An 11,199-nucleotide genomic window follows, 5' to 3' on the forward strand; every position below is an offset into this window, starting at 1 on the left:
ACCTAACAGTCAAATGTAATATGTGAAACTAAATTAGATCCTGAGAGTGGTGGGGAGAGGAGGAACAGTTATAAAAGACATTCTAATTGTATGTAAATTATACCTTAATAAGAATGATTTTAAAAACACATTGTTCCAGAAGGACCAGGATTGAAATAGAATTTTTTTCTTTATTTCTTCTAAAGGGATACATGTGTAGAACATGTAGATTTGTTACATAGGTATACGTGTGCCATGGTGGTTTGCTGCACCTACTGACCCTGAAATAGAATTTTATTTTTTGAGGCGGAGTCTCACTTTGTCACCCAGGCTGGGGTGTAGTGGCGTGTCTCGGCTCACTGCAGCTTCCACCTCCCAGGTTCATCCACCTCCCAGGTTCAAGCGATTCTCCTGCCTCAGCCTCCCAAGTAGCTGGGACTATAGGCATGCGCCACCAAGCCTGGCTAATTTTTGTATTTTTAGTAGAGATGGGGTTTCACCACATTGGCCAGGCTGGTCTCGAACTCTTAACCTCAAGTGATCTGCCCACCTCAGCCTACCAAAGTGCTGAGATTACAGGCGTGAGCCACCGTGCCTGGCCTGAAAAAGAATTTTAAAAAGCAATAAACATAAAAATTCATTCTTAGAACAAGGGAGGAAATCTGAATATGAACCAGATATTATAGATTTTACAGATTTTCTGAAATGGAGAAAGGCATTGGCTGACTTTCCCAGAAATGGTTCTTGTGCTCTCAAGACCCTGACCCCACACTGTCACCCAGCCTGCTCAACTTACCTTCTCCTGGGGGCCTGCCTCGTAATAGTGGCAATTTTACCCTTTCTTTGCACGATTAGCTTTGTGCTTGCTTCTTACTTCTTCTCAATTATGTTTTTAGGGACACAGATGCTAGAGATTGATGAACACAAAAACTGGAATCATGGTTCCCTCTGAAGAGGAATGAGAGCATGCAACTGAAGAGGACTCGCAAAGGGCATACTAGTAGATATGCTGGGCTTCTTTTTATTTCTGGTCTTTACATGGATTTTATAGACTTGTGGTAGGCAACTTTTAAAGATGGTCCCTTGTCCCCACTTCTAGTTATACTATACGTGCCCTTGTGTAACCCCTCCCAACCCCCCACCCCAGCTTAAGTGAGGGCTAAACCTAGTGACTTGCTTCTAACAGAATACAGCAAAAGTGATGGTTTGTAGCCAAGCATGGTGGTGCGCCCTGTAGTCACAGCTACTTAGGAGGTTGAGGTGAAAGGATCGATTGCGCCCAGGAAGTTGAGGCTGCAATGAGCTACGGTCATGCCACTGCACTCCAGCCTGGGTGATATTGAGACTCTGTCTCAAAAAAAAGTGCTGGGTTGTTATTTCTTTGACTAGGTTATAAGACTGTGACTGCCATCTTGCTGATTCTACTGCCTTCCTGTGTGCATACTTCCACAAAGCAAGCTGCCATGTTGGCAGGGCCTTTGTGACAAGGATCTGAGGGTGGCCTCCAATCAGTAGGTCACAAGGAGCAGAACTGTGCCAACAGCCATGAGACTGACCTAGGAAGCATATCCTTTCCCACCTGGGTCTTGAGACAACTATGGAAACCTTGACTGAAGCCCGTGGGAGACCTTGAAGCAGAGGACTCAGTTGAGCCATGCCTGAATTCACAATCCACAGACATTAAGTTGGTTAGTCACTACATTTGGGGGCAATTTGTCACACAGAAATAGCCAATATAACATACTCTGTACATAAAATTCACAATAAAAAATTTTAAGTTTGTAACTCTAGAAATACATATATATATAATTTTTTTTTTTTTAGCAGAGTCTTGCTCCATGTCCCAGGCTGGAGAGCAGTGTGGTGCAATCTTGGCTCACAGCAACCTCCGCACCAGAGCTCAGGTGATCCCCCGACCTCAGCCTCCCAGGTAGCAGGGACTACAGGCACACACCACCAAGACTGGCTAATCTTTCTTTTTTTTTGAGACGGAGTCTCTCTTACCCTGGCTGGAGTGCAGTGGTGCCATCTCGGCTCACTGCAACCTCCGCCTCCCAGCTTCAAGCGATTCTCCTGCCTCAGCCTCCCAAGTAGCTGGGATTACAGGCATGAGCCACTGTGCCTGGTCCCCTGGCTAATTTTTCTATTTTTAATATAGACAGAGTTTCACCATGTTGCCCAGGCTGGTCTTGTACACCTGGGCTCAAGCGATCTGCCTGCATTGGCTTCTCGGGTGTTGGGATTATAGGTGTGAACCGGGATTATAGGCGTGAACCACCATGCCCAGCCTAGAATATATGTAAAGGACTCAGAAGGGGGTCTATCACCAGTTACTGTGGTATTTCTTCTGAGCCTTCTCTGGACTCTGGCCTAGGTACTGGGATATATTGGTGAAAAGCTAGACAAATCCCTGCTGGGTGTTTACACATTAACAGAACTGTTCATGCATGTGCAGAGTATCTTTTTTTTTTTTTGAGACAGAGTCTTGCTGTCGCCCAGTCTGGAGTGCAGTGGTGCAATCTCAGCTCACTGCAACCTCCGCCTGTGGGGTTCAAGCAATTCTCATGCTTCAGCCTCCCAAGTAGCTGGGATTACAGGAGCAAGCCACTACGCTGGGCTAATTTTTGTATTTTTAATAGAGGCGGGGTTTCCCCATGTTGGCCAGGGTGGTCTCAACCTCCTGACCTCAGGTGATCCACCCACGGCAAGCCTTTCAAAGTGTTGGGATTACAGGCATGAGCCACTGTGCCCAGCTGAGTATCTTAATTCATTGTGTAAGGCATGGATATATACAGCAAACTCAGTTCTCAGGGTGGGCTAGGCAAACCCCGCCTCAGCTTATAAATTGTTTCCCAAGGGGTTCCATGAGCACCTCCAACCAGCAGAAAAATGATGGGTTTTCCTGGTTACCTTTCATTCCAAGCACTTCTTTCTCAGGGTAGCCATTTGAGACCTTTCTGACCAGGTCCAATCTACACATGCTGATGATGTTACCAACTTGGCATCTGACCTGCCTTCCCTTCAAAAGGTCTGTGGAGGGAGGAAATTGTCTACTTTGGCACATAATTATCTTCCCAATTGTTGGGCATGGTGGCTTACACCTGTAATCCCAGCACATTGGGAAAGAGGGGAGGATTGCTTGAGGCCAGTTTTTAAGACTAACCTGGACAGGGTCTTGCTGTCACTCAGCTGGAATGTGATCATGGCTCACTGCAGCCTTGACCTCTGGGCTCAAGGGATCCTCCCACCTCAGACACCTGAGTAGCTGGGACCACAGGCACATGCCTCCACACCCAGCTTATTTTCTTATTTGCAGAGTCAGGGTACCCTCATATTGCCCAGGCTGGTCTCAAAGTCCTCAGGACATGGCATCCCAAAGTGCTGGGATTACAGTATGAGCCACCACATCCAGACTTACCTTTTTTTTTGAGACAGTCTCTCACTCTAGTCTCCTAGGCTAGAGTGCAGTGGCATGATCTTGGCTCACTGCAACCTGGCTCCTGGGTTCAAGCGATTCTCCTGCCTCAGCCTCCCAAGTGGCTGGGATTACAGGCACGCACCACCATGCCCATCTAATTTTTGTTTTTAGCAGAGATGGGGTTTCCCTGTTGGCCAGGCTGGTCTTCTGATCTCAGGTAATCAACCCACCTTGGCATCCCAATGCTGGGATTACAGGCCACCACAGCCCAACCCAAGTATTGAACTCTTAATACCAGATGTCAGGGACTATGCTGGGCACTGAAGATGTTTTAAAAATTAAGAGATGGGACTGGGTGTGGGGCTCACGTTTGAAATCCTAGTGCAGACAGATTGCCTGAAGTCAGGAGTTTGAGATCTGCCTGGCCAATTCTGATCAGACCAGCCTAACATGGTAAACCCCCACTCTACTAAAAATACAAAAAATTAGCTGGTGTGGTGGCACATGCCTATAATCCCAGCTACTCCAGGTGCTGAGGCAGGCAAATTGGTATAAACCTGAGGCAGAGGTTGCAGTGAGCTGAGGTTGCATCATTGCAGTCCAGCCTTGGGCAACAAAAGCAAAATTCTATCTCAAAAAAAAGTTCAATGACTTGGATGAATAAAAGCAGTTAATGGCTAGATACGGTGAGATGACTATTCCGTCACCTAGTGAAATGAGGAAATACTAGGGATAACGAAAGGATGTTTGATGTTTATTTCCACCTTGTGCTCCGGACTGAGCTAAAGTACTAAGACACTGAATGATGTCACTCAGGGAATACATAACCAGACTACAGGACTGAGACACACAAGTGCTGGTGGCAGTAATCCACACATAAGGAACCAGCCAGACAATAAAACAAAAATTACAGAACACACCAAGACATCAAATCTGACACCCTTAGGATAGGCAAATTTGATTGCTGTTAAAAACCCTAGAGGTCAGTTAAGGTGGGCATTCGAGAGGTTTTCTCAGCTTAGATTGTCCTGACATACTGTTCAGCCTATACATCTAATTGCCAGCACTGAGTAATTTCACAAAGTCAAGTCCTCAATCAAGGAAAGGCTATTATCCCTTTGACTAGATCACCAGCACAGTTGAAGCTTAAGCTTTGTTACAGAAAAAGGCTGGGCGAAGTGGTTCAACAAGTTTGGGAGGCTGAGGCAGGAGGATCACAGCTGAGGTTAGGAATTTGAGACCAGCCTCGCCAACAAGATGAAACCCCATCTCTGCTAAAAACACAAAAATCAGCTGGGCATAGTGGTGCGTGCCTGTATTCCCAGCTACTCAGGAGGCCGAGAAAAGAGAATCACTTGAACCCGGAGGCAGAGGTTGCAGTGAGCCAAGATTGTGCCACTGTATTCCAGCCTGAGTGACAAGAGCTTGTCTCAAAACAAAACAAAAAGCTATTAACATTTCTCAATTTGTCACACTAGTCACTCTTAAGAACACCTCTAAATGCATAAACTCATTGAACACCAGTCCAACCTCTTATTTCTGGCTCCTTGCTTTTCCTGCCTCTGCCCACTTTCGAGATGGGGTCTCACTCTCACACCCAGGCTGGAGTGCAGTGGCATAATAGCAGCTCACTACAGCCTTAACTTTGAGCTCAAGCAATCCTCTCACGTCAGCCCTCTCAATCAGCTAGGGCTACAGGCATGTACCACCAGGACAGGCTAATTATTTTTTGTAGAGACAGGGTGTCACCATATTGCCCAGGCTGATCTTGACTCCTGCCCTCAAGTGATTTTCTGTCTCAGGTAATACATTACAGGCCGTGAGCCACCATGCCCAGCTGCTGCCTACATTTTCAATATTCCACTCAACAAACATTGAGACTTCCTGGGTCTGGAAAAGTAAAAAACAGAAAAACAAAACCTAAGTACTATGTAGAATCAAGCAAACAAATGATGTTTCAGAAGTAGACTATTACTGCTTAAAATAAAGCCTACATCAACACCCTAACTCAAACAAGGACAGACAATTGTTATTTAGTCTTTATTTCATAATCATAAACTTAACTCAACTCTGCAATCCAGCTAGGCATGGAAGGGAACAAGGAAAACATGGGACCCAAAGGGAACTGCAGCGAGAGCACAGATTTTAGGATACTGCGAGCAAATGGGGTGGAGGGGTGCTCTCCTGAGCTACAGAAGGAATGGTCTGGTGGTGAAGACAAAACACAAGTCAAACTTATTAAAGTTGTCCACAGTCAGCAATGGTGATCTTCTTGCTGGTCTTGCCATTCCTGGACCCAAAGCGCTCCATGGCCTCCACAATATTCATGCCTTCTTTCACCTTGCCAAAGACCACATGCTTGCCATCCAACCTGGAAGGAGAACAATCACTGTGACTGGCAACCACAAACAAGCAGTCTCCATGTGTCATGAATCAAGACAAGGTAGCTTAAAAAGAAAAAAAAAAGACACCCACTCACATGCTATTAATAGTAACATAAAAGTAGCACTTAATTGGCCAGGAACAGTGGCTCGCACCTGTAATCCCACCACTTTGGGAGGTCAAGGTGGGCGCATAATGAGGTCAGGAGATCGAGACCATCCTAGCCAACATGGTAAAACCCCATCTCTACAAAATTACAAAAAATTCATTGTGGCACTAATCTGTATTCTCAGCTTCTCAGGAGGCCAAGGCAGGAGAATCACATGAACCCAGCAAGTGGAGGTTGCAGTGTGCTCAGACTGTCCCCTGGGCAACAGAGTGAAACTCTCTCTCAAAAAATTAGCACTTAACCACCCAGCTAAGCACCCAGTTTCTATTACAGTATCTGACATTCTATATCACATTGGCTACATTTGTAGCTATGTATGCTCTTCTGGTACCTTAGAGATGAAAACATCTATGTAAAGAAAGGTTGAAGAAAACTAGTGTTTGCTCCCCCAGGGGTAACTCTTCATTTAGTCAGGTGGTTTGTCTGTGCCATGTTCTACCCTTACCACTCAGTCTTGACAGTGCAGATGAAAAACTGGGAACCGTTTGTGTTGGGTCCAGCATTTGCCATGGACAAGATACCGGGACCTGTATGCTTTAGGATGAAGTTCTCGTCATCAAATTTCTCCCCGTAGATGGACTTGCCACCAGTGCCATTATGGCGTGTGAAGTCACCACCCTGTGAACATATAGAAAGCTGTCACTTCTGACAACATAAAGTATGCCAAGTCTGCAAGGTTCAAACTTTAAACCCAAGTTCAAACTAAATAGAAGGATTAAATAGAACCAAAATGGCAGAATAACAGCTCAGATATGTGTATCCTGAAATATTCTAGCTCAATCCCAAATTAAAGGAGAAATGCAAATAAAATTCAGTAAATTTCATACCTGACACATAAACCCTGGAATAATTCTGTGAAAGCAGGAACCCTTATAACCAAATCCTTTCTCTCCAGTGCTCAGAGCACGAAAGTTTTCTGTTAAAAAAAAAAAAAAAAAATTACACACACACACACACACACACACACAAAAGCACACTTGTTAAACTTAGAAAACAGACCAACCTGCTGTCTTTGGAACCTTGTCTGCAAACAGCTGTAAGAGAAAATTACAGTTAATTAACATCTGCTTAGATATTCTGTTGCTTATTACCCATGTCTTTAGGGGCTTCTGAGTCATAAATTCATCTTCTCACTACCAGAATACTTCTTCAGTAATTACTTTAAATCCCAAGTAAGAACTGCTCTTGACAGCCATAAGGCCCTGCTGGCGGTTGGGTTAAGAAACATGAAACCCAAACACATGCCAAAAATCCAGAACGAATCATGACTTCAATAGTGAGACCTCTATAAAGTGTCACACACTTTTAGTACATCACACCTACTAATGAACAGATAAATGGATTCCTAAATGTGCATCACCAACCCCCCAACTTCACCTAGAATCTAAAGGTAAAATTCTAAAGAACAGCAAGTACTGCTGAACGACCAGGGGTAAATAGCTGCTGTTTTAGTCACTGGTAATGAAAATGCTACTACCTCCAATCTGTTAACATAGCTTTATGGATTAGATGAGCAGTCACTTCTTGGTTTCCAGGCCCCTTACCTAGTAGTGAGGTAAAAAATAGAAGATTGGTTTCTAGTACATCTGGCTTTGAACCTTTCTTGACTGTATAATACATTATGGCTAGACAGGTAGTTTAAATACCATAAACACTGACAAGCACTTTAATAAAAACAGCTCGTTTAAAAGTAGCATTTTTTTTTTTTTTTAAAGATGTAGTCTCCCTGTCTCCCAGGCTGGAGTGCAGTGGCGGGATCTCAGCTCACTGCAACCTCTGACTCCCTGGCTCAAGCGATTCTGTCTCAGCCTCCCGAGTAGCTGGGACTACAGGCGTGTGCCACTACGCTGAGCTCCTTTTTTGTACTTTTAGTAGAGATGGGGTTTCACCGTGTTGGCCAGGATGGTCTCGACCTCCTAACCTCGTGATCCGCGCACCTCGGGCTCCCAAAGTGCTGGGATTATAGGTGTGAGCCACCGCATCCAGCCAATGTACTTATTTTTTAGTTTTTAGGTATTTGTACCTAGAATGTATGGTCTTTTTTAAACATCAGCTTTTCTCAGAGCTTTGTAGTCAGTATATTTAAGTTACTATGGTGACTTTCGCTAAAACCCTCATTGGCACTTCCCCCTCGATTCTCACCAAGACCTGCAGAAGTCCTTTCTCATTTTCCTTAAGCTCTCTGGCTAACCTGATGCCCAGCATTATGTCAGGCCAAGTTTCCAAGACAGCCTTTGTCACTTACCAGCTCTGACTACAGCGGTAAGTGGGGTGTGAATTAAGATGTAGTGTTTCAGCGCCTATTATGTGCCAGCCACTGTGGACAGGGCAGGCAACAAGAAAACCGCCCTGTCCTCACTGAATGAGGATCAATCTACTTTCGCAATCAGATCCCAAACTAACCACTGGTGGCCTTTTGAGAAATGGTTTAAAAGAATAAAACCACTAACAACCTATTTCACTACTCCTTAAGGCCTAATCATGGTAACTGGAATGGAATCGAACTCAATATCTAACTTAAAAAGAAACGCTCCAAGTTTAGATATTATGCTGTAATTACAACTGATCTTTAAGAACTCATTTAACACTCTCAAAACTAATTAGGTAATCACTAGTAATCCACCTTGGTCGGAAGAGGCCTGCCTAGTGGCCAGTCGCAACTTGCCTGCTAGGCAGAGGGACAATCGGGAGGGGCTCAAGAGCGCCTCCCCCGCCGGCGCCGTCACTGCAGAGGAAGGCGGTCCTTGGGCACCAGCAAAGGCAAGGCCCATTTTCACATTTCCGCTTAGGGGTGGGGGACAAGAAGGGATGTTTGCAGCTTATTTATAAATATTCCTATTTTTTCCAAATGGAAGTTATTTCAAGTGGCAATCCATCACATCCTTTTTTATAACATGGTCTCCCAGGATCTAACGGAGGACTGAGTATGGATGGTCTCACACCCCGCCTCGGTCCCTGAGAAAAACCCTCAAGCAAGCCGCTTCCCAGCTCAGGATGTAGAGCACCCTAGTGACGGCCGGGGAGCAGCTTCCCAGGAAGGCGGTGGGAAGCGCTCGCGAGCGCGCTTCTGACTCCGGTCAGCGGCGCCCAGGCCGAGCCAGGGCGGAGCCCAACGGATCTCTAGGCGCGAGCCAGAGCGCGGCCGCCGAGCACGTGCGTCGGGCAGGACAGGGCGCGGCCACACGGGGCGGCGGGCGGACGCGGACAAGGGCCCCCTCCCCCAACAGCCGTGCAGCCGCCCCGCCTGCCTTTGTCCGCCGCCGCCCCGGCCTCCACCCCGCGCCTCGCGGACCTCCCAAAATGGCCCCTTGTCAGGAAATGGCGCCGCTGCCCGCCCGCGCTCGCCCCTCTTGAAGAGTCGGCCAGCGCCCGGGCCCTAAGGGCGCCACCACCCTCCCCGACCCCCGCCCGCTTTCTGGACCCCACTCCCGCACGCCGCCGCCCGCCCGACCTCGAAGGAGACGCGGCCCAAGGGCTCGCCATCGACGGCAATGTCGAAGAACACGGTAGGATTGACCATGGCTGATGCTACAAGGTCCCAGGCGGCGGCGTCTGCAAAGCGGCACGAGCCTGGACTCCCGCCCCTTTTATACCACGTTCGGCCCCGCCCGCAACCCTGTCTCGTGCCTTGGCTCTGACCAATCGCGTCTGCTACTTGGCCAGAGTGACAGTCCAGATGGCCCATGGACGGAAGCCGGCGCTGGTGGGGACGGCACTGGAGGCGCGCGTGCGCGCTAATGTGCGGAGGCATGTTCCCGCCCGCGGGCTCCGTCGCGGTGGCTGCGGCATGGGACTCGGGGCGGGGCGGCAGCGCCCGGCGCGGGGCACGGGGGATGGGTCAGTGCAGAACGGGGCTGGGCAGCATGGCGCGCGCGCGTGAGCACGCGGGAGACCGGAGCGCAACGGGTCATCGGCAGTTGTCAAGCGACGAGGCGCGTCTCCCCATTGCACAGAGGGGGCAACTGAGGCGAACGAAGGCCTCAAGGTCGCGCCGCCAGTCAAGGTCGACTGGGGTCCTGTGCCCAGTCCCTGCGGCTCCGCGAGCGGAAATGGGAATGGCGCGTACCCGAGACCGAGGAGCAGCCTTGCGTCCGCATTCCGCGCGAGCGACCACCGCGTCGCGTCCGGCTTGGCCATGTCAGGAAGGAGGTTGCCTTTGAGCATCGCTGTTTTCTCTAACGAGGTGGGACAGGAGCAGTCCCCGGTTTTGAGAGATTATGAAATACTTTCAAAATGCCCTACTTTCCGAAAATATCTTACACTCTGCTTGAATCTTCAAGAGGAAGCCATTAAAACAGGAGCCTGGCCAGGATCTTACCTGTGAAGATGCACTGTGCACATTTTGCCCTTTCTTATTCTTTTAAAACCTCTGCTCCTGGTCCTTCCTTACCCCTGCCGCCCAGCTCCCACCGCCCCCGCCTCCGGCTGAATTGTGCTTTGATTTCTAGGTGAAAGATAAGCTACAATTTAAAAGCGAATTTCTTCAGGCAAAGACATTAATAATACTTGTATTAAAATGCACTTATAGGCCAGGCGTGGTGGCTCATACTCGGCGCTTTAGGAGGCGGGGAGGCCAAGGCTGAGGAGGATCGTTTGAGCCCAGGAGTTTGACACCAGCCACCAGCCTGGGCATCTTAGAGAGACCCCCGCCTCTACAAAAAAAAAAAAAAAAAAGTAAAATTAACTGGGCGTGGTGGCTCTTGCTATTTAGGAGAATAGGCGGAGAGGATTGCTTGAGCCAGGAGATCCAGGCTGCAGTGGACCGTGATTGCACCACTGCATTCCAGCCGGGACAACAGAGTGTGAACCTGTTTCAAAAAACAAAATAGGCCAGGCTCGGTGGCTCACACCTGTAATCCCAGCACTTTGGGAGGCCGAGGCGGGCGAATCACCTGAGGTCAGGAGTTCGAGACCAGCCTGTCCAACATGGTGAAACCACATCTCTACTAAAAATAGAAAATTAGCAGGGAAGGGTGGCTCCTGTCTGTAGTCCCAGCTACCCAGGAGTCTGAGGCAGGAGAATCGCTGGAACCCAGGAGGCAGAGGTTGCAGTGAGCCGAAATCTTGCCACTGTACTCCAGTCTGGGCGACAAAGTGAGATTCCGTCTCTAAATAAATAAATAAATAAAATAAAACACACTTAATGTGACTGGTGTTTTGTTCAGAAAGCCTTACAAGGGAATTGATGCATCCTGGGCTGTCACTTAAGTTGTAATATTAAGGATATTATTTAATGTTTCTTTTTGTTTTT

General features: G+C 47.9%; 2 protein-coding genes across 3 annotated transcripts in view; one reads left to right on the forward strand and one right to left on the reverse strand.

The window, feature by feature from the left end:
- Positions 1–6,548, forward strand: part of LOC105721875 (histone H2A.V) — a 45,429-nt gene extending 38,881 nt beyond the window's left edge. The window contains exon 5 of the mRNA XM_021669336.2: positions 876–6,548. Coding sequence (XP_021525011.1) covers positions 876–931 — 56 coding nt within the window. The 3' untranslated portion in view covers positions 932–6,548. The remainder of the gene's footprint in view (positions 1–875) is intronic.
- Positions 5,423–9,509, reverse strand: PPIA (peptidylprolyl isomerase A). 2 transcript variants are annotated; one of them, XM_012458381.2, is made up of 5 exons: positions 9,400–9,509; positions 6,952–6,982; positions 6,776–6,864; positions 6,394–6,566; positions 5,423–5,768 (listed from the first exon to the last, which is right to left on the reverse strand). In XM_012458381.2, exons 1-5 carry the CDS (start codon positions 9,466–9,468, stop codon positions 5,636–5,638), a joined length of 495 nt encoding a protein of 164 aa, XP_012313804.1. In that variant the 5' UTR covers positions 9,469–9,509; the 3' UTR covers positions 5,423–5,635. The 2 variants fall into 2 exon arrangements, with proteins under 2 accessions (XP_012313804.1, XP_064222780.1); XM_064366710.1 differs by lacking the exon at positions 9,400–9,509 and having other exon boundaries at positions 6,952–7,290.
- Positions 9,510–11,199: the final 1,690 nt, after the last annotated feature.

This window comes from Aotus nancymaae, unplaced genomic scaffold, assembly GCF_030222135.1.
Source record: "Aotus nancymaae isolate 86718 unplaced genomic scaffold, 86718_ANA_hifiasm-v0.15.2.pri h1tg000065l, whole genome shotgun sequence".
Classification (NCBI taxonomy): Eukaryota; Metazoa; Chordata; class Mammalia; order Primates; family Aotidae; genus Aotus; species Aotus nancymaae.